Source organism: Drosophila albomicans, chromosome 2R (assembly GCF_009650485.2).
Source record: "Drosophila albomicans strain 15112-1751.03 chromosome 2R, ASM965048v2, whole genome shotgun sequence".
Classification (NCBI taxonomy): domain Eukaryota; kingdom Metazoa; phylum Arthropoda; class Insecta; order Diptera; family Drosophilidae; genus Drosophila; species Drosophila albomicans.
In genome coordinates this window covers 27292374-27316520 of record NC_047631.2, presented here as the reverse complement: position 1 = coordinate 27316520, position 24147 = coordinate 27292374, and the positions used below count along the sequence as shown (strand labels likewise).

Sequence of the window (24147 nt, the reverse complement as noted above, 5' to 3'; positions counted from 1 at the left end):
CTCAGTCTCGCTGTCTGTCTCTCTGTCTGTCCGTGTGTGGGCTGCGGATTAAGCTTGAAGCATGGCAATGCATTTACCGCGAACAACACTCACTTCAGCCACCTCCTCTCCTCCTCCTCCCCCTCCGCTTGGCGAATGCTGCTGCTACTTGGCCAAAGCATCAGACTGCAAGTTGGCAACAAAGTGGTTAAGACAAATGGGTTACGTGATAAAATGCGGTTACTCAAATTGCATGTATGCAAGCTTACATCTTCTCTCTGTCACTGTGTGTGTGTGTGTGTGCACTACGTGTGTGTTGGTGTGTGTGTGTGTGTGTGTGGGAGTGTGTGTTAGTTTATTTAGCATTGCCAGCCAGCCAAGCCAAGCCAGAATAGTGAGCTAGGCCAAAGGATCTGGCGTTCATTTAGCTGAAGTTGCTCTCGTTATTGCTCTCGCTGCTGTTGTTGCCGTTGCTGTTGCTGTTGTTGCTGCTGCTGTTGTTTTTGTTTTTGTTACGCTTTTCTGCTTTTGGTTTTTGTTGTGCACTTATGCGCGCTATCAGCCTTTTTACGCTGCTTTCTGTCCCCTCCTCCCCTCCGTCTTACATGTTATTGTTACTATGTTTTTTTTTGTCTTTTCATATACATATGTATAAATATGTATGTATATCAGCTGCCGCCAATCTTCATCCGCAGCCAAACAGCATCAGGCAAAGCCCTGCAATTTGCATGCTCTCACTCTTGAATTAGAGAACGTTGATTATATCAGTTCCTTTGCAGCAAGCAATAACTATTTTAATATAATAGAAATCTGAATATAATACAAAATATAATATTGAATTGCTTAGTATGCATTTCACTTTTTCAAATGATTTAAATAACTCCAATAATATAGTTCATTTTAAAATGTATATTACATTTCATTAAATTATTTTTTTTCGACAATCGATAACTAACTGTGATACTAATCAGCGTCACTTTTATAGAATAATAAATAGAATATTTGTTGTCAATTTCTATATTGGATTGCTTTTAAAGGATAATTTAAGCTCTTTCAATAAGTCTTATAATATTTGTGGAAATTAAAATATCAATTATATTTCGAGAAGTTAAATTAAATGAATGCTTCTCATTTTTTTCTAATATATTTTCTTACCGAATACTCAAAAATTACAAGGAATTATTTCCATTGGAACATGATGTAAATTTTCAACTACAAATTCAATTTTATGTGTTGCTATTTAAAAAAAAAATTTAAAATTGACTTGGCGATTGCTAAATACTTTAGGAATATACGATTCATGTATATGTTTATCGTACTAAAATATCGAGTTTGATTTTAACTTTCCATTAAACATATCAGTTTTTTTATAGTCAACAATTTAAGGAATTATTTCCATTGCAATATAATCTTAATTTCCAACTAAGCATTGCTATTTAAAACACATTTTTAGAATTTACATCATAATCATTAAATACTTAAAGAATATACAAAACATATATGTTAAATATCTAGCTAATCGTTAGAGCATTCGAACTTTGTTCTATGCCGAAATTTCGCAGTTTTCATAAACAATTTTTGGCTGGTTACTTTGCATATGCTGCCGTTGTGTGGGAAGTCGAGTAGCACAAGAGTGTGAGATGGCAGCGAGTTGCCTTTTAGCCTGGCTCTATATGAGTGTGTCCGTGTGTGTTTGTGTGTGTGTGTGTGTCACCCATAAAGTGCCAACCCCCATTTCCTTCACATTCCTCCAAAAACAGTTCCACATCTTGTTCTTGCGCGTTTTCCGTTCGTGACTGCCGCGTTTTCTACGCGGTCTACGTTATCCCCTTTTTTTCCCCACTTTTTTATTTATTTTTGCATTCGTTTTTTTTAAGAGTTTTTTCTTCTTTACTTTTTATATGCCACATACACATAGTTATGTATGTATATATGTTGTACGCCCGCTAGTTTTATTTGCTACTCTTGCTGTTGTTGTTCTTATTTTTAACGTGATTTTAAATAACAAAACTGAGTAAAAGTTTTTTTTTTTTTTTGAGTTGAGCTGTGGAATGAGGGGGAACTGCCGCTGTTTTATAACTGTTTTAATTTGTGTGCCACTCAACTGCAAGAGTCGCCCCCAAGCCATCTGCAAACTCTTTCCCCTTCCCTCTCTCTGAGTTTCCCAACTATTAAAGCATAAAATACAGCAAACAATCCAACATAATTACGTACATGATGCATTTGCCTTTTTCTCCCCCTCAAACTACGCGCAACTATTTCATATGGCACATAAAAAGTAACGCATAAAAAAAGAAAAGAAAAAGGAAAAGGAAACCAAAGCCAAGCCATTTTGTTGTAACACACTTTTCGGTTAAATTTACAGACGCAATGAACACACTAATTTCATGTGCATTAAAACTTAACTATCAACTATCTTCACCAATTTGGTTTTGTGATGTAAGTAAAGTTAAGATATGGAGAGGGAGGAAAGTTAAATCAACCTACAGCTATGCTTAACCGCTTCAAAGCAAATGCATTTTACAGCATCGCATAAGAGTGCTTAATGTGAAAGCATCTCATCTTTAATGTGCAACTGATTAGTTGCAATTTCTTCGAGCTTCAAGCTTTTACACAATTGAGTTGCTGCTTGCCACCGCAGCCGCTGCATTTAATTATCTTATTTAGCTTGGGGATTTGATGTTGAAGTAGGAAAATGAATTCATAATAAGGGAATTTAGTTAGATTTGTAATAATTGTAGAATCTTCTTATTCAAATAAACTGAATGTTTCTTAACTTTCATCTGCAGTTCATGTTGGTTTTGTTAAGTTTGGAAAGTCAAATAATTTAGTAAAGTATGGCTCAGTTCAAAGAGTGTCTTGTTAATTAATCTAAGGAAAGTTATTGCAATGAAATTATTATTAGATTTATTGTATTGTATCATTGATTAATTTAATTTTGCTTTATTTAAAAAAGGCAAACAATTTAGTAGAGTTATCGCTTAGCATAGAGAAAAGATAACTTCTTAAATGAATCTGAACTATTGAAACTATTATTATTATCAGATTGATATTTTGTATAATTGGTTAAATCAATTGGTTAATGAGGAAAAGGAAAGGAGTTTTTTAGAATAACAGCTCAGTTCAAAATGTGATGAAGTCTATTCAAATTATTTTAGTCTTAACATTGTATTTTCATAACTTGAGACTTTAGCTTAAACATTGCGTAAATCAATATTAACCAGAAGTTTTACAATGTGTACTCAAATATTTATTTTATTTCTTTTACAATAATCGAATGAATATTCATATATTTGTCATATTTCCTTTTCATATGAATGTTATCTTAATAATTCTAAATATATCGTTTCCATATATAAAATATCTTTTCAACTCAAGCAATCTGGGCAATCAGTTCAGTCTCTTTAAATTAATTTTACACATATTATGGCTTTGTTATAATTTAATACTTAAACTTTGATTTGCAAAGAATATTCGAATATTTGTCTCACCTCCCTTAAGACTTACTATATGTTATCTAGTCATTCCTAATACGTATTCGAATCCATATATAGTTTAATTACCTTCTCAACTCAACAGAAACAGTTCAGCCTTAGGCTGTGTTATAAATTATTACTTCAACTTAATCATTGATTAAATCAATATTAATGTGAAGTTTTACATTTTTTCAAAGCATATTTGTTTTATTTCATGTTATGTTCGTTTAGATGTTATCTGGTTCAGTCCGCATACATATTTGATTCCATATATAAACTTTCACTACCTCCTCCAACTCTTGACCTGAAGCACGCTTGGCAATCCATATACTTAGAGTGCCAGCAATTTCTTCGCTTTCAATTCATCTTAAGTTCGAATTGTGCCAAGCGTTTGAACATCCTTTGCTGCTGCTGGCTGCTGACTGTTTTAGTATAAACAGCATAAACTGTTTACTGCTTCCCATTCCCACTTCCAACTATATCCGCTTCCGCTTGGCACCGTTGCTCTAATTTTTATAAAGCGTGCATGCGGCCGGAACATCCATTAGAAAACGACAACAACAACAACTAGAAGAACAACATGAAAAACAAGAGCAGAAATTGCATCTTACAGATACGGCAGCTAAATAAAAACAATTTTTTAAGCCAACTTAAGTGCAGCTGCGGTCTGCGGCGCAACCCACTTCTTGCTGTCCCCCACTTCCACTCCCCCCCCTTTTTGGCCTTGCCACACACAACTTCGCATACATATCTATACACACACAAATGGTGTGTACTATAAAATTTGAGTTTTCAATTAATTTCCAATAGCAGTGGCCAATGCCGAAGGGGGATGTGAAGAATGTGCGGTACAGATTAGCAGTGAACAGTAGATGGACTAGCAGATACCCTGCAATATATAATTTATCATTCACGCTTTTCATTTTGCTAGCTACACTTTTTTATATAATATTTTCTTTCTTTTTCCTATTCATTCCTTGTTTTCATGACTACATATTTGGTTGATCATTTTCCTACACAATTGAAAACAATCATTTATAAGCGCAAACTTCTTTTACTTGTCTCTCTTCTCTTTTCATTACCTGCACTTTTTTGTTTGTTATTTTCTTCTTCAGTTTTCTCCATCAATATTTTGCTCATTAATTGCCATGTTTATTGCTTTGCAATTGCATAATAGTTATGCCCCCGCATTTTGTGCAGTGTATAAACAGCAGCTTAACGGAATAGTTTAAGCGGTTTGTGACTAGCCAACTGAAAGTTTTCTGGGTATATCGTTTCATGTTTATTGCCGTCTCGTGTTTAGAAAGTTTACAACATTTCCCGTTTTGTTGCATTCTTAAAAGCCCCCAAAGACCAGCTCTCCTCTCCTCCCTCTCACAGTCGCGACAGACAAATGTGCCTGGTAATTGGCTGCAAGTTGAGCAACGCAGGGGAGGCATAAAGAAAGATGTGAAGACTGTTGGTGGTGGAGGAGGTAAAGCTGGCAGCAAGGCAATCCACAATTAGCCAAGCTGGGCGTGGGCATTAGTGTCAGACAAAGTTATCGGGAGGTTGAAGTAGAAGTTTTGTGGACCTGCCTGTGCTAAAGTCCTCTCAACTGAATTGTCTTGGACTACTTGCAGCCTCAGAGTCGGTCAGTAAGCTCTTTCGTCAATCAAGTGGCCCCAAGTCCAGCAACACGCCTTCGAAGTCGGCGCCAACCACTGATAAATCGGATGCCGCATCGACGGCCTCCCTAACGCTCTCGCTCAGCTCCTCGCTGGCCAGCAGCAGTGTCCAGGAGCGTCATCCCTCGATAGCCGAAACGCCCACGCCCATCGAGGAGTCCGCTTCAGCGAGTGCCTCGTATACGGCATCCACAGCGCTGCTGATGGATGCACCAACCGTAAAAGTGGAAGACGAAGTGGAGGAGCCGCAACTGCGACGCACACCAAATGGTAAGTCTTGAGCTGAGTTCAATCTGCAACGGCAACAGCTACTAATTAGCTTCTTTATCCTTTTTGTGCAGCTAATCCCTTTCTGGCCGAGAACTCGCCGCTGAAACAGACGATTTTGGCCCAAGCACTAATCAGCATTAAAATTGGCAGCATACTCGAGCAATCGCTGGTCTACTATACCGCTCGTCTGCTCGCCGCACGTTTTCTGCTCACAGGTCGAGCTGCTGGACTGCAGCCAGACAACGTTAGCCGGGTGTCCATCAAGAGTTTGTCACTGACAGTGATTGCCAGCTGTGTGCGCCTGGCACCGCGTGTGCTCCAACTGCCGCTGGAGATCAGCGAGCTGGAGTTGCAGCTGCTGACGGAGACTGTGAGTGGCGACAGCACTCAAGCTTCGAGTCCGCAGAGCAGCAACGATTCACATCGCAGCGAGGAGCTTGGTCAGCTAGAGCGTGATTCGTTGAGCGGTTCATTGCTGCAGTCGTGTGATGATGTTGACAATCAGCTGCTGCTGCTTGACATCAAAGACGATCACTTTGGTCCGAGCACGGGACCAGCTTACTTGCAACAAACGCCGCTCAGTCGTAGTGCTGATGCTGCACTCTTGCAACAACAACTAGAGGCTAGACGACTGTCAAATACACAGAAATCGAATACGAAACTCACGCGATCCGAGATCATTGGCAGCTCGTATCGCATCACGATTGCTGCCGAAGATGCGCCACCAACGGCGTTGCCTCCACGTCCTCCCAAGCGCACCAAATCACTGCGCAAGCGCCCCTCCACGGAGGTGGGAAGCGTTGTGCCCACACCAACTGTAGCTGCTGGCGGCCAAGCTGTGTCGGATGTGCTGCTCTTTCACGCTCACTGTGATCCCATTTTGCGTGGCGGCGTGCAGCAAATTGTGGGCAGCTTTGTGCTGGCAACGGGCGCCGGTCGCTGCCTGCAGTTGCAGCCACGTCTCAGCCTGCCGCATTTGCTGGCCATTTTGTTGAAGGTAAGTTGACCAGCGACGACAACAATAGTGTTGCATAGCTGCAGGCGTCGCTTTGATAACTCTCGTCTGTCCGTCTGTCTGTCGGTCTGTCTGTTTATCTGCCACGACTTAATGTGGCAAACGATGCGCTGCATGCATTTATCTGTCTGTGTATGCTCGTATCTTTGCCTGTTATTTGCTCACTCACTTTCCTCCTACCTCCTCGCACTTATGCATAACGCATACGCCGCGTTGTTTGCCCTTCTCTTTTTGCTTCTTTATTATTTGTTCTATTTTTTTTTTGCTCTGTTTGTGTGTGTGTTATTTTGCATCTTTTTCCATGGCATTCTATAAATATGCGCCTCCACCTTTTCGCTGTACGTTTTTCTTTACTTCTGCTTTCTTTTTTTATGTTAAACCAACAAGCTAACATATTTTAACACATACAGGCGAGCACACACAACCCTCAAACACACACACACACATACACTAAGAGTCGAACATACGGACACAGACACGTGTCCATATCAATGGCTGCTGCTGGCTTTTGAATATTTTCTAGCACTCTTAGTAGTTGTTGTTGTTGTTGCTGCTGCTGCAGTTGCAAGCTTAGCTGGCGGCATTTTGTGTCGGGTTGTTTTTCATTTGAAAATAAGAAAGAAAATTCTTATCGCCTTCGCAATGTGCAAGTGCAAATGCCCCTAAAGGGAACAGCGCATCCGTTTGCCAATCCCTGCCGTCCTCCCCTCCCCTCCCCTGTCTCTCACTTCACCCACACTCTCGAACGCAGACAAATGTAGAATGTGCGCATAACTTGCACATTGATTTCTCTCTTGAGAATTGGTTAGGAACACATACTATATATAGAATGTGGCTTGCATTCGAATGGGGATTAGAGAGAGAGCGGGAGAGTGAGAGAGAGAGAAGCGGTTTTCTTATTGAATTCAATAATTTAGTGGACGGCCGAAAATTTAAATTGCTTCTGGCCACCCAAAAGCGCAATTTGATTATGCAATGTTGTTATGCAACTGCAACGTGGCAAGCGGCAACTGCAATGTGGCAAGCGGCAAACGGACGTGCTAGCTGCAAAATCACATTAGATGCCTGCCCCATATAATGGCTGCAAATCCGTCTCAATGGCACTTGCCATTGCTGTTGCCGCTGCTGCTGTTGCTGCTGTTGTATGCAGAGTGAGATCTTCCCTTGAGGGCCCCAAGGCAACTGTGATAACAATGGCCCTTTTGGCCATTGCTTCGGCCTGGAGTTTTCGGGGGTAAGGAAAAGCTTGTTAGGATTCGTTAAAAATGCAGACACACACCCACACACACACACATACAAGACATACACATGTATGATTGTGCAAAACTTTTTGCTTGTGCAAACAATAAAACACAAATTCGCTTAACAGCGCAAACTGAGCTTGGGCAACAAAAAAAAAGGAAAGGGTAAGAGAAAGAGTGAAGGGAGGCGAGCGAACGTCTCGAGTTCTTTTACGTTCAAGTCTCTATTCTCGAGGCCATGCTACGAGCTTGTATAAAGAAATTTAGCCCAAAACTTTTGCCATTTTCTCTCATGTATGTTATTTTTTTTGTATGTTGCAGGGCTTTGAGGACGAGATACACACAGTGGTCATACAAGCGTTGAATGCATTCGATAAGATATTTCCGCATGTGGTGTCCAAATATTTGACAGTGCCGCCATGTCATTATCATGCTCATCAGAAACGACAGCAGTTGCAGCAGCAGTCGGAGTCGGAGCTGGAGTCAGAGCAGCAGCAGCAGCAGCCAAGTGGACAACAAAAGGGTCCTGGCCAGGGCCAAACATTTGGCCAACAAACTTTTACAAAGAATCTGGATAATGCCTTAAGCAGTCAGCAGCAGCTACAGCAACAGCAGCAGCAGCATCAGGACCCAAAGCAGCAACAATGGCACTCTAACGATGACAACTTGAAAGCAGACGAGGCCAGGATATGTGCCAGGTCTTCAGCCACTGATAATGATGAGCTGCTCGCTGCTCTTTTGAATGATTTTCAATTGCAATCGAATCGCATGCAGCTGGCAGAGGACAACCAACAATTTAATGAGCCGGGTTCATGCTGCGTGTTTGCCATTTCACCGAAATTGCTCTTGAGCAAACTTCGACTGTGTCATTACAATAAATATTGGTTGGTCCAGAATAAATATGCTGAAGTTATATCCAATTTGAATTACGTACTCCTGCGCTCCTACTACGCAAATATCGACAGTGCCTTCGACAACGACAATGACAATGATGGAAATGTGGAGGATAAGCGTTCTGATGGCATGCCTAACGCCTGCCGTTGGAAGGAGGCTGCTTACAACAAGGACATTGTCTGCACTTATGAGGTAAGTTCAATTGAATCGGCTTATTACAACACAAACTGGAAAAAAAGAGACCTCAAAAGAGAGAAAACTGAAAAACCACAAGCGCATTTTAGTTCAGGCCAACAAGCTGCTGCTGCTTGGCTCGATTTGTTGGCTTGGCTTGTTTATTGTGCAGATTTTCAGCTTTCTCCCCCTTCCATTTGCTGGCATCAAAAGCAATTGTAGTGTGTCCTCCTCCCTCCTTGAGTACTTGCCCCCCCGTAAACGCGAGCAACATACACTTATTGAACTTTTGTGCACTGAAGTGTGGCTCTTTGTGCATCTGCAGACTGCCCCCGATCCGATTCGATCTGATTGACAGTTTGTTTTGCTTTCGGGTTTTTCAGCAGCAGCACACACACACAGCCACACATAAGTATATAAACGTATATGTATATGTGTGTACTCGTATATTTGTTTATTTATTATTTTGACAAAGCCAAGCAATTTGCTAAATGGTAAAAGGGACGCACATACGTGTACAGAGACTTGAGAGTTAGCAAACAATTGTGAGAGTCTCTCTGTCTGTCTGTGGCAAGTGTGGCACACACACACACATGTACCGAAGAGGAAATGACACTTCTCTCTCAGAGCTTTTGATTGAAAACTGTTGTTGTCTAAGAAATTAAAATACTACTCGAATAAATTTATGAATACGACAATTTAATATACTTAGAGCTTACCCCAACTTGCAGTAAATATGCTCGTAAAGCGAAATTTGTTGCAGCAGCAGCAACTTGGCTCAGTTTCTGGGCTGTTGTTTTGTGATTTACAACGTTCGTTTCGATCTCCCGCAGGCTCAATTCCTGGACGAACTTCTGCAGCTGCTGGGCGATGATGATGCCCGTGTACGTGAACATGCCGCCTGCTGTCTGTGCCGCTTTATAATGCAAACGGCGCGCCAACAGCAGCAGCAGCAACAACATCAGCCAACAGCAACATCAACATCACCAACAGCAACAGCAACAGCAGCAAAAGTAGAGGAAAGCAACTCAACTGAAACTCAACAAACTAATTTCAATTTGCTTTGGGATTTTTTCGACTATCGCATATTTGGCAGCATGTCCGTGACGTTGCGTAATTTATTCCGGGCAAGCTCAACGATTGCTCCGCCAATGTCTGCGGATGCCATCGGCGGGCAAGGCATCACAACAGAAGGAGTAGGTGCAGCAGCAGCAGCATCGGCAGCAGCAGCCGCTGCGGCGTCGGCCTACTTTGATGGCAGTTACAACGGCAACAACATCAGCAACGGCAGCAACATCGATGGCAACGGCATCTCATCGGATGGTCATGTTTTTGCCATTGGATTTCAACGTCAAATTGCGCAAGAGGAAAAAGTTTTGGCCAAAGTTTTGTATCGCATGACAAATAAATTGATGACGCTGAATGATAAAAATATGCAGGTAAATATTTGTATTGAACTACAACTATGTATAAAACCTAACTAGCTGGCGTGCTCTAATAAATAAACAACATTTCACTCTCTTGCTTTGCAGTTTGGCATAATTTACGCGCTGCGGCTGCTGCTGAGACACTTCAATTTTGTGGACTATCAACAGGCGTGGACGGAATTCAATTTCATAGAAATTTGCATGAGCTACGCATACTACAACAGTGCAACAGCTGCGGATCTGAATTGTCAGAACGATTTGATTGATGTGATGGCCAAATTAATGGCAGGTAAGCAAGAAGTGTGCCACAGTCTTGGCCTCAACTACAACTACAACAAACTCCATTTACTATACCCGCTATCCATATGGTAAGAGGGTATTATAGCTTTGTGGAATTGTATGAAAGAGGTGTCATCTCAAAAAGATGAAGTTATTTAAAAAATACTTTTGTATAGCGAAAAATGCCTACTGCAAAGGGGTCTTAATTGCATTGGCTGACTCTACAGCATATGGAGAATGTTGTACTATGTATACCGATATACCAAACATAGCCTTTGGTATATTTTAGAATGTTTTCAGTATATTAATTTGGTCTATTTTATATATTTTATATTTATACCGCAAATGTTCTACTCTATAACGTAGTACTATATCGATATTCCAAAAATATACTTCGGTATATTTAAGTATTTTTTGGTTTATTAAATTTGTATATTTTAAGAATAATATCGCACATTTTTTACTCTATAGATTGTAGTATTATATCGATATACCAAAAATAGCCTTCGATATATTAGAGTATTTATTCGGTATATTACTTTTGTATATTTAAAGAATAATACTGAAAATGTTGTACTCCATTATGCAGTACTTTTTCGATATTCCAAAAATATACTTCAGTAAATAGTAGTATATTTTCGGTATATTCATTCGGTATATTTTAAGAAAAATACCGCACTTCGTCTTTATTCTAAATAGGTAGCAGGTATCTCACAGTTGAGCACACTCGACAGTAGCTTTCTCACTTATTCCATGTATGTACATAAGATATATAAACTATAGCTTGCAATTTGTATTGCACTGCCTGAAAATACTCTTGTGCGTTTGCCATTTGCGTGCCTCAGTGCGTTCTTGGTATTTATTGAATTGGTAATGGCTGCAAATGGAATGCCAACATTCCGCATTTTGGCTAATTTGATATACCAAAGTATTTCTGCTCATAGATAGCAGCTATAAAAAAACTTTAAAATGTGCATTTAATTGTAACGTGTGTGCGTGTTGGCGCTCTGCCTATTAAATACCATAGAAACGTTCATATAAATCATTTTAATTAATTGTTTGTCATTAAATGGATTTGCATAAATATTTTTCTACTCTCGAGTAGGCGTGGCACATGCTCTTTTTTCTCTGCGTTTTACCACTGCTTTGTTTCAATTGTAATTTTAATCAAGCAAAAACACAAATTAGCATAAATATTTTTAATTTTCTCTCTCGCAGCATAATAATTCAATTGTAGTCTACAATAGCCAGGCACAATTAAAAAAACAACAACAACAACAGAGCAATAAAAAATGACTTAAATGTAAATAAGCAAGAGATTTGCTGTCACTCTTGTGACAGACTATCCAATACACTGCACAATGAAATATTATATGTGTGTAGGATTTTACAGATTTTGTGGAATTTCAGCTATTCGACAATTTGTTAATAATAGATGATGCATCCCCTGTGGATGATGATGTGTGTTGAAAGCGTATAGATTTCAATTTGCATTTGCAATTTAAACCAAACTAAACACACAACTAAATTAAGCATGCGATGCATCAATTGTAATACATTTAAGCATTTCACATATAACTTGGTTATGTAATTAAATAATTTTCAACAGCCTCATTAACAAACTGTGCCTGCATTGCAAGGCCAAAACAACAATGACAACAAACCGAATCGCGCGCTAATAAACATTTTAATTCAATTTACCAAATTGCATAACACAAAAAACCAAACTTCAACTCAATTTCATTATTGGCATTTACATAGCTACCTCCGACTTCTACTCCTACGCCCCTGAACAGCCCCGCCCACATTTAGTTCGTTGTTATTTGTAGTTTATCGCTGTCATTGGCAGAGTTTGAGTTCAACATTTTTTAGAGGGTTTGGGTTAGGCAGCCGCATATGCATTTGGCATGCGCTAATGTAATCCACCATAATCAAAAAGTAATTAAATTATTAATAAACCATTAAATGTGAAATAGTTTTCGTGTCACGAGACCCCGCCACCTACGAATTTGTGTGCCGCCCGCTCCCTCCCCTTGGACGTGCTGCCCTTATCACCATAGGAATTTGCATTTGTGCATGAGCAAATAATTTAATTTTTAAGCCCTGAGCGCTTTCGCACCTCCAACTATGCCATGCCAAAAGCGCGCTGTCATGTAATATATAAATATTTATACATGAACACATGTGTGTGTGCAAGTGTGTGAGTGTGGGTGTATGGGTGTGCAAGTGTGTGTGTGCCTAGCTTATCCAAGCATCGATTTCAAACATAAAATCGGCAAATGTTTTAGAGATTTTTGGGCGAAATATTCCTGTGATAAGTTTTGACAGTATGCAAATAACATTTTTGCATGCGCGACAAGCAACAACGATGGCGCATGTCGCATTGTTGACCGAGTTGCCAAAATTTAATAATTTAAAAATGGATTAATAAAACAAAAGATGAACATCTGAATTTAGTTGTACTGCAATTTAATATCAAAGTTACTTCACAGTTCACAGTAATTGCTCTACTTTGCTTTCTTAACTTGAAGTTAATCAATTGACTCTTTGGAAGCCACGACAATTTAATGATATTCAGCTCTGATGGCTGTAAGCAGCTCGCGTGGCAATTTATAAATTGTAATGCGACGCATTATTACTGAATTAATGCACTTGTTTTTCAATGCCGGCCGTTGAGCTCATTTGGCCAGCGTTCGTTCGTTCAGAACACAGTGCGTATTGTATGTTTGCGGCCGTTGTGTTGCTCTGACTGATGGCCCAAGTGTATATCAAACTGACAACGGGGCGACTGGAGTATTGTGTGTGCGTGTGTGTGTTTGTGCTGGCCGCATGGCATTAATAAAAATATTACGTATACGCACAGTGCAACTGAGAAGCAGCAGCATAATATGCATTTATTTATTGATCGAACGTTCGAGTTGAAGTAACGAACTCTTTATGCTCTTACCCATAACATATCAAGTTCTTTTTCGTCTCTTTTTTTGCATTTAAATCTTTCAACAGTAATTGTTTAATTTGCAAAAGTCGCAAGAGGTTAAAAAGTGTGTGCTTGACTCATCGGTTGCAAGTTTCATCTCGCATCTGCCAGTTGCCGTTGCTCGTTAGAGCAGGTGAACAACCAGCGCTGTGTATTATGAAATGAAAATGCGCCTACATAAATAAATATAAATTAGCATCGGAACTGTGGCGTCGTCTCATTATGTGCAATTTTCAATTAATTAGTAAATGTAATGCAAGCCCTTCTCCTCTCCCCTTTTTATCTTCTTCATTGGCTACGCATTGTCGTTTTGTTTACAGCGAAAGAGTTCGCTCTCTGTCGCTCTATCTCTCTCTCTCTCTGCCTCGAGGGGAGGTTGTAGTCGAATGGCTCCCCGAACACTTAATATTTATAAATATTTATGCGAATACAATTTAATTTATTTGTAAAAAAAAAATGCGAGAGAATCGAATCACAACAACAACAAAAAATTATAACTTTTTTGCGTTTGTATTTCTTTGCGTGTACAAATACGATTTTTTAGTATTTGCTGCCGTTGTATTGTTGACATATAAATTGAAATGTAGCGTGACTGTACGCACTCACATATACACTTACGCACACCTGCACACACACGGTTTTAATGAATGCATATAAATCATAGCATACTTTGAAGCGCTTTCCGCTTGTTACCTATGCAATTTTTGCTTTAATTTCACATTATTTGTTTGCCTTTGATATTTATATAGTCATGCAGTCGCTGTTTTTTTTCTTGTATTCCTGTTAAATATATTTTATTCTTTGTTTTTTTTTTATATAGTTTTTTCGTATCGCATTTTTATCGCTCATTTTTGCAATTGCAAATCCATTAAATGGTTTTTTAATTTTCCGATCTGCAATTACGTGGCATTTGTATAATTTTAAGCGCCTGTTGGCATTTTAACACAATTAGCTGATGCCGTGTTCGTTGCTTAATTTGTCATTAATATGCTCTCCTTCTCATTGTCTACACTCATCCATTTACCCTCTCTCAACCTCTTTACCTTTGTACCTTCTCAGGTGGCATGCTGAGCAGTGGGGAAATGGTGCCCACAACGCAGCTGGACTTTCTGCTGCGTCACAGCGTCAAGCTGCTGAACATCTACTATCATCTGGTGTGCAATCAACGACCGTTGCAGCCGAGCAGCTCAAAGATGGCCGGCAAGACGGGCGGCGGTGGCGGTGGCGGGAGCAAGACGAGTGAGCTCTTTACTCTCAACAGCAGCAGCAGCGCCAGGGAGTTGGCGTTGATGCAGGCGCTGGGTTACTTTGCCAGCGATTACGTTTACATGAAACTTTACAACATTTTAAGAGGTGCTAATGACAGCTACAAGGTAAGTCAAAGCCGCAGGTGAGGACAGCAACAGAAGCAGCAGCAGCGAAAGAGCAGCGAGTGAATGCGAGTGAAGAAGATGCCATTAAGTCGCGGCTGGGGCTGAAATGGCAAAAGTTGTCTGGCACGTGCGCTGAGATTTACCAATTCTCAAGCTCCACTTCCACTTCCAGTTGCAGGCTTCCAGCTTCAGCTGCAGCTCCAATTTCATTGCACGTACAGCGCAATGCGCCGTTTTATATGCAACACTTTTCTGGCAACACGCTGCCTCGCAATGAGTTGTAAAAATGCAATGCAATGCGCGATGCGATGCCAGGCAACAACTTCTTGACTTTCAACTTTTGACTTGACTTGCTTGCATCTCTTCTTTCTCTCCATCTATCTGGCATTCTCATCTCGCAGCACCCGAAAAGAAAAGTTGACTGACTTAATGGGTGCATTGCATTAGGGCGTGGTGTGTGTGTGTGTGTGGCTAATAAAAAGCCATCATTTTAGCCAAGCTTTTAGCCCACTCTCTCTCTCTCTCTCTCTCTCTAAACTCTCTTACTTGTCTCTGCTTACAGATAACCATAAATCACGAGGCTGGCGGCTTATTAATTTGCCTGCTGAAGAGCTGCCTGAATGCTCTGAGCTTCTGTCTGGAGGCAATGCCGCCGCCGGCGACCGCAGCGCTGGCAACATCAGCGTCGCCGGCGCTGAAATTAATTGAAGAAATACTACAGTATTTGACCAAGCTCATAAATTATGCGCCCGGCGAGTGCGTTGCATGTCTGCGGCAACTGTTGAAATATTTATTTGGCCAAAATTATGCAAGCGAAGTGCAGACGCAACCCAATAGCGATGGCCATGGCGATGGCGATGGCGATGACTATCACGCCGCATTTGTTCGTCCCTATTTTGCGGTTAGGCGTTGGTCGACCACAACGAACTTGCCATTGTTGCCAGCTCCCACGATGAACCCAGAGACAACAACAACAACATCGACATCGTTGCAACAACTAATTGCAACGCCCAATGTGCTACCTGCCACACTGGGCGCGATATTTGTGCGTGGCATGCAGGTGGGATCACCGCCGGCTAGCGAATGCGTTCGGCTTATAAAGCTATTCGAGCCCTTGGTCATCTACTGTCTGACGGTGAGTTTTTGCCAATTACTAATTAATTTTTGCTAGTTTGCCAATTTGTTTGATTAAAAATGCGCAGACACAAAGCGCGCATGAATGCTCCTCTTTTATTTATGACAAACATTTACCAAGCACTTGTATTTTATTCTCCACTCTCTCCCTCCAGCTCTTTATGAAGTCGAATGCATTGATACAGGCGCCCATATTGAGGCTGCTATCGCAGCTGCTCGATCTGAATGTCACCTACAGCATACTGGACTCGAAAAGCGTTATATTCGAGCAAATACTAAACAATTTGGATTTAATTGAATGCGGCATCGATAGGTGAGTGTTTGTGTGTGGCCAGAACTATTTAATTGCATTGATAATTTAACTTGTTCTCTCTCACTCTTTGTATAGAAATGCCCACATCACAGTGCCTGCCATGCTGCAGTTCCTGATGCAATTGACGCACAAGAGCGATCGTACGCTGATAACCATACCGAAGATAATCAGCATCACCAACAATTTGCTGGCCAATGGAGCCATTCGAGATGTGGCACTGTTGGCACTCAAAACGCTTAGCTACGAACTGTTCTTTATGCGCGGTCCCAACGATGAGACACTCGACAACATGACCAGCGATTCAGGTGCAGCTGATGAAACGACACAACCGCGTGGCAAATGCCAAAGTCCGTTGACTGTGGTGCCCACACAGGATACAAGGGAGGCGCTGTTGGCTCAGCGCCGCGAACTGGACACACAAAAGGAAGTTGTACTCGGCATGCTGGAGAAGTTCATTGATGCACGCGCCGTTCAACAGTTGTTGGCCCTCTTGTTGCTGTACGAACGCAGTCTGCAGCAGTCGGATGCCCCCGGTTACCTGAGTGCACAGGATGCGAATGTCGTTTATGGGCTGCTCTGTCGCTCGCTTGCCACTGGCCAACTGCGAATGCACACATTTGGTGATCTGCGGCTACTCGAAAGCTGCTTTCGCAACAATGGCAACTATGTGCTCGCCGGCAGCAAGGAATTTCTGCAATTGCTGCAGCTCTTCATCGAGCAGGTAAGCGATTAATTTGAGCAGATGTTTAAGCTTTTACTGTTTGCTTGTTCCACTTACAAATGCATCTTTAAGTAGACACAACATGTTGGCAATAAATATGGCACAAAGCAGACAGCCTACTTCAGATTTGCATTTAGTTGGTGTCGGTTTGCCTGCTTGATAGCATAATTGAAATAATGATACAAATAATGGCACACAATCATATACAACTGCTAATAGCATTCGCACAGTTTTGAATGTTATCGTCTTTCATCACACAACACACCAAAACGAGAGAAACAAACAAGAGCTGAATTTAAATTGTTCTTATTGGCATTAAATTTCCGTTTATTCTCATCGTATGAAATGCAATACAGTTGCTGTTGTCTCCCATTTCTCTCTATTAATGCTGCCAAATGTGATCTATCAGCGCCATAAATAAACTCCGCCCACACACATTGAATGAATATTGATAAATAGAGCAATTAAATTTCGTATATTTGCTGCGTAAATCAAATAGACACATTTGACTTATTTACAGGGTGTGTCATAGTCGAGCAATTGTGTCTATTTGTTCAAACTATTTACGCATTTAAATTGCAAATACATATATTTTATTTTTGTTAGAGGATTGTTGGTCATAAATGGAAAGTGCACTTTTCTTTCTCTAGTTAATGCTAAAATTGCTTTTTGCTAAGTGAAGTATCTTTATAGTATTTATTTTTTTTTTAGCTTTTTCTTCCTTATATTTCACTTATTTGTCACACTGTGTTTGCTGCTAAAGTAGGCAATGCGAATGGTTCATTTAACACTTGTGCAGCAGTTGAGCTCGTTGTTGTTGTTGTTGTTGTTGCTGGTGGGTTCATCAACGATTTGTCATTCCGCCCCTTTCACCTGACCCTCCTCCTCCGCTCCTGCTCCTGCTTATTTGCATTTACATGCACACGAATGCACTTTGCTGTTGCTGTTGAGGTGGAGGTTATATTACTTTTTTTCCTCTCTCTCTCTCTTTCTCTCTCTCTCGTCTTTATTTTTGTCGCTGCCCGTTTGCTGTTGCCATTGCTATTGCATGTGGCGCCGTAGTTAATGTGGCACATGTCGTATACGTGACATTTTTAATACCTACGCTTCAACGCCGCACATTTTCAACTATTAATGCGCATTTAAGCTACACATGCATTAACTGTCGACCTGCCAGGCCAGTGGCAAAGGCAACACAGCAGACCATTCTGCCAGCCAAACGAACTTAATTACACACAGTCTCCCTCTCTGCTGTCTCTCTCTCCCCTTCGCTCTCTGTTTGTTGTGTCTGTGTTTGCAAGTGGCAGGCAATTGCATATGAAACGCTTAACTTAACTCAGCCGCTTGCCCCAAGTGTTCGAGCCTCGCTCGCTGGCAATAGTATCAGTAACATATCGTTTGATACATTGGCATGCATCACGTATCTAAACTTTACATAGCAGCAAGATTGAGCCGTTAATGTTGGCTGGCCTTTCCCCTTTCGACTCTTGCCACTTGCCACTTGCCACTCGCCTATAAATATGCTGCTGCATTTGTAGTTTGTATTTTTGTTGGCGCTTGCGTTTGCGTTGGCTATTCAACTTCATTTAACTTGTAATTAAATAGCACAGCTTAAAAACTTGAACCAATTATAGTTTATTTAATTTGAACGTTGTGCCAGCTAAAAGAAGCACGAGCAAAAAAAATCAACAAGCATGTGCAGATGATGGGAAAATTCGAAATGCAGGACTAGAAAGTACTCTGTAATGAAAGGTTTTTTAACTAAATTTAAAGAAGTATGTGAATATTAAATAACTATGGAGCTAAATTTGAGTTGGGCCCAGAAAGAAAGCGAGAAATTCGATGTGACTCTTCAAAGTTTAATGCAAATTTATAATATAGTTTACTAGATATGGAAATTATGATGTAATGAAGTGTTTAGCAAAGATTTAAAGAAAGTGAGCAATTCTTTGAGGCAATTTAAAGCGTAATTTAACTTTTGCATTTGTAAATAAGTGTAGAACAAATCTCTCTCTTACTTTTCATCCTTACCAAATTTAAAGTGTGCAGCAAAAACTCAAAAGAAATGAGTAATTCTAAGAAAAGGTGAAAGGTGTGAATCCTTATTTTCTGCATATTGAAATTTCAAATAATATCAAAACACTCTCTAACTTTTCATTTTTATGAAATAGAAAGCAAGTAATTCTTTGAGACAATTTTCAAATTCATGTCAAATAAAAATTTAAATAAATGCATTGCAGTTAAGCCCGAAAAGTGTAATGGAAGAGTACAGAAACTACTATGATAAAAGCGAGTAATTCTTTGAGTCATTTTCTTATCTTCTGCATATGAAAATAAATGTGTTTTATCTGTATAAAATGTTTATTACTACATTGCAGTATATTGCCACAGTGCAGAAATTTAACAGTACAGAATCTTGTTTGCTGCAAGTTCAAAGTCTATACAACATCCTTATTTAAATTTGCATCGTTATTTAAATTATAGTTGCTTGCAGTCACCATTTAGTTAAAAGCATCTTAATAGCATCTTCACTTTTTGCCTGTTTTTAATTGAATATATATATTTTTGATAGTATATGTTAAGAGCAATTAAACGCTTACAGGGTATTAATTTACACCAGCCACGCACTTTTTGCCAGCTAGGTGGGCATAAGTAATTAAGTTGGGCAATGAGCGCATAAGTCAATGCACGACTGGCTGAGCAACAAACAGCCTTGCCCTCAACCCCCCTCATTCCTCTTCACTTTTTGTCAGCCATTCCAGGGTATACATGTATGTATGTGTGTGTATTTTGAGGTTGGCAAAAGTTTATGGCATCAACATTTTAATTGAAATTGAAAATGCGCCACAACTTAAATAACATTTTGCGTGTAAATATTACAAAAAAAAAGCAGCAGAAATTTGCTTGTGAGAGGCGTAGTGAAAAATGCTTATTTGAAATTTACCGCCGAGAGGCAAAGAGAGTGTGAGCACTGATTTAATTGCATTGCATGCACTACACACACACACCCACACACACATACAAGTAGAGTGTCCTGGGGTATCCTTTCTAATTACAGCCGGAAAATATGTTGATGTTGTCGCTGGCAACTTTGTTACTGCAATTTATGCAAAGTTTCACACTTTGCCGCACTGGCGACCATACGAAGAAGAGTCAAGCTATCTCTTCGTTCTCTCTCTTTCTCACTCTTTTACTCACTTTCTTTATGCTTGTTTCTTTCTTTATGTTGTTTTTTGCAGGATGTGGGCAAGTTTGGTGATTTAGCGCTCGCAATGATTACGCTGGCAAATGTAATCCTTAAGACCGAAGAAATTTATCTGGTGAATCACATAAAACTTTATTTGAAAAATAATCCAACGGCCGCTGAAGCTGCCGCCGCTGCCTCAGCTTCTACTACAACTACAACAGCAACAACAACGACGAATGCAGTGCAGTGGCAGGATGAAGCACCTTCGACATCTTCGGCAGCTGCCGCAGCCAGAGCAGCGGCCAGCTCCTCGAGAGCCGCCGCCGCGCGTCCCACGATAAGCGAAATTAACTACTTTGCCAAAGTTCTGTGCGAAAAGCTGCTCGGCTGTCTGAATGCGTTGCTCCACGGCAACGAAACTGGATCATCATCCTCAACGACTACGACGATTTCGACGAGTGCTGCCTATTGCCAGCTGGCCGCTCGATTCGTTAACGCGCTGCACAATGTTTGCTGTCGCTCACGGCACAAGGATGCGCTGCAATCAGTTTTTCGTTTGGTTTTGGCCGAATCTGAATTTCTCTGCAAATACTACAATTTACTGTTGATGAGTGCTGGCGGCGGCAGCGAAGCCCTCGAGCCGCTGCTCTTGGCCTGCCTGCAACTATTGCTCTCGATGCGTATGCTGGAGCCGATGGTGTTGCTCGCCCAGGCGGCGGACCTCCCGCTGAAGTGGAGCCTGCAGCGTGCGATGCTGGACGAAGTTTGCCGTGCAACTGCGGTAAGTAAGAGGGGTGAGGGCGGGGGGAATGCAGACTGGTGCCAGCACATTAGTTTAATTTGAATTTGGCAGTTGGCAGACGATTTAGCCACTGGCTATGCCGCAACAACAGCAGCAAAACCCAAAAACCAGTGCGATCCTTTTGCCCAAGCTGACAGTTGTCGTGCTCTCGTAATTTTGCGGTTCACCGCGTCGGGTTTGGTTTTTGGTTTCCGGTTTACGAGCTTCCGGTCTTTCGTACTTCCTTCTCTCACACTATCTATCTATCCTCCTCACATATAATTTGTGCTGTGTTTAAACTGTTGCCGGGCTTAAAGCATCAGCAGCAGCAGCAGCAGCTCGATGCAGCGCATAATTTTAATTGATTGCCACTCGAACATGCGCCACTTGTCGGCTAATGGGCCCAGGCTAGAGCTGGCTGACTGGTTGGCTGACCACGCCCACGTCCCGTGGGCAACTCTCTCTCCCTCAACGTCTACGCAAATCACAAACTGAACTAATTGCAGGCACACGATTGGAGTCCGCAACAAGTGCGCCGCTTGTGCGCCGGCAAGTATCTGAATTTCCTAATTGCTGACCACTTCGAATTCCTTTGCGAGCTGTGCCAAGTGCGTCCCGAGTGCGTCTCATTATTGCAGCAGGCGCTGCTTCGCAATGCCGCCAAGCTGAACAAAGTAAGTAAAAACGCATTGCAAACTCATTCTTTTCATTCAACATTTTGCATACACAATGCCGTGTTTTTAATGTGCCTCGGCCTTTGTTTGCGGCCTTCTTTTCTTTTCTTCTCTTTCCCCTTCTTAAGCACTCGATACGCAGCGTCTTGCGTTTACTGAGCCGCATTTGCGAGACGAACGATACACCTGAAGCTGCCTCATTGCTGGCTTTGCAGCTGCTGAGTCGCCTCCATCAGTTGCATGCCGGACAGCGTGCCTTGCAATTGCCCATGGAGCGACTGGCTCGACGATTGGCTGCCCAAAGTGACCCGGCGACGAGGAGCAGCATCTACGAGCGACTGCTGCAGGGCGAACTGGCCGGCGATGACGACCAGGATGAGTGGCGTACTATGCTGTAAGTAGAGGACACACAATTATCCGTTGAGTGCTGCGACTCTTGACAGCTATTTAAATCAATTATACACTGCCTTCAAATACGAACAAGCATACACTTTGCTACACAGTTTGTCAAGGCAAATGATTTATTGGTTTTTAAGTAATGAAACATTAAATTTAATTGCTCGTGAATATTTTCGGGTTATGTGGAAAATTATATAATTGTTTTTAGCAAATGTGTAGTATTTCAATGCTAACAATATAAATTAATCTTCGGCTCATTTTTAAGAAATAATGTTACTACCTTCTTTTGTATTTTAATGCAATTGTTAATTGATTCATTCTTCAAATAGCAAATAATTATTGTAATGATGATAGCAGCTTCCAGTCTATGAGTAAATTATACAATATATTAGAAGGCTTTCAGACATTTTTACATTAATGATAAATACTTTTTTAATGTATATTAATTGATTCAACAATTACTCAACCTTAATCAACTAAATCAGACTATTTATGTAGTTAAAATCAATGTTAGTTACAATATATATAGTCAGATAATTATCTTTATTTTTCATCTCAAAAAAGTAATCTGTATCATCAAGATGTATTGGAATGTATTGGTTTACCTTATGAAAGCTATTGATGAAACGCATCAATTATTTCTTATTTGTTTTCTTGTGTGTTCCTTATAGACTCTTTGTGAAATTTATTCAATTATTTTCTAGACTTTTAATTGGTTAATTTTTTATATTTTTTTACACTTTGTTTAGAATTTTATATATTTAGTCCATTCTATATCAAAAGTTTACTTATAGCGTCATAACTATTTATTTGAAAAAGTATTTGTTAAATTGTTACAATTATTTTCTAGTCTGATTTTTTATGTTTAGTTCTTTTTGTAGTTTTCTTAGTTATCTAATGAAAATATATTATCTCCAACTACTTTAACTTTTCTATAGAGCATATATAGAAAATATATTATCTTCAACTACTTTAACATTTTTGTAGAGCATCAGTACTTCGTTAACTTTATTCGAGCTATTATGAACCGTGTTTTATTTATATTTCATTGCATGCCATTACACAGGCTGAAGGACCTTGAGTGCCCGCAGGACAATGGCGCAGCCTCGCCGCCGCGCATAATTGATGAGAGCTGGCTTTTCGGTCAGGTAAGTGGATCTCCACAGCGCGTTGGCTAATTTATAGCCCCGCTCTCTCAATCTTGTTTTCTTCGTTTCTTCTTTCTTCTGTCAACGCTTTGCTGCTTCTTCGATTGACCAATTTGCACTGGCAGCTAATCAAATTTGCCACACAACATGCGGACGCACCTCAGCAGCAGCAGCAATTGATGCGACTCCTGCTCGAGATCCAATCGGAGGCCAAGTTACAGCGACTCTTGCGTAGTCTGGGAACGGTGCAGGAGGCACGACTGCTGCGTCATGCCTTGGATGGAGCACTGTCCTCGATGGTTGCCGTCTTTCGGCAGAAGTGCATACAACATGCGCCGCACATTAACTACATGCAACTGCCGCCGCTGGCGCGTGTTGCATGTGCATCGCTGATGTTGCGCGTGGCCAATACGGAGCACATCAAAGCGACGGACAATGCCGAGCAGTTGGACGTGGTGCGGGCGTTGACCACGCTCCTGCGTTTCACACGCAGCCTCGAGGAGATGGCGCTCATTTACATCGATGCTCGGCACATTGAAAAGTTTGTCAACGAGCATTTGCTGCGCCACGAGCAACTGCCTGCGATGCTCGCTTATATGCGCTGCTTGGCGCATGCCTCGCGGCAGCAGCTTCAGCTGCAATCCGAACTGCATGCTGACCAGGATGGGCTAAACGTGTTGTTAAGCTGTCTGGATGCGCTGCTGCAGCAGCCTCGCATCTGGTGGGCACTCAATGGCAGTGCGGATGCCACGTTGCGAGTGGAATTGCTGGAGGTTGTGGTGCTCACAGCACGCCGCATGCTGCAGGATACAATTTTCTATCAACGACATCGTCTGCATGCAACGCACTCCATCTCCGCGCCACAGGCTATTTTCCTAGCCAAATTGATTGAAACGCAAATGGATATGAAGTCGAAGCCAGAGTCGGAGACGGAATTGGAGACGGAGTCGAGTCCATGGCGAGTAGCTGGAGAGTTGACTGCGGGGCATGAGTTGGCCCAGGTTCAAGTGCCGTTGGT

General features: G+C 41.1%; 1 protein-coding gene across 1 annotated transcript in view; it reads left to right on the top strand.

Moving 5' to 3' along the window:
* The window catches only part of LOC117573404 (uncharacterized), a 49078-nt gene that overhangs the window by 9482 nt on the left and 15449 nt on the right, over positions 1-24147 (top strand). Inside the window, exons 7-20 of the mRNA XM_052006995.1 lie at positions 5078-5392; positions 5464-6389; positions 7970-8734; positions 9550-10155; positions 10249-10432; positions 14459-14772; positions 15335-15907; positions 16062-16219; positions 16295-16940; positions 20180-20908; positions 21415-21582; positions 21711-21976; positions 23048-23129; positions 23255-24145. Of these exons, the coding sequence (XP_051862955.1) occupies positions 5078-5392; positions 5464-6389; positions 7970-8734; positions 9550-10155; positions 10249-10432; positions 14459-14772; positions 15335-15907; positions 16062-16219; positions 16295-16940; positions 20180-20908; positions 21415-21582; positions 21711-21976; positions 23048-23129; positions 23255-24145 (6623 nt within the window). The remainder of the gene's footprint in view (positions 1-5077; positions 5393-5463; positions 6390-7969; positions 8735-9549; positions 10156-10248; positions 10433-14458; positions 14773-15334; positions 15908-16061; positions 16220-16294; positions 16941-20179; positions 20909-21414; positions 21583-21710; positions 21977-23047; positions 23130-23254; positions 24146-24147) is intronic.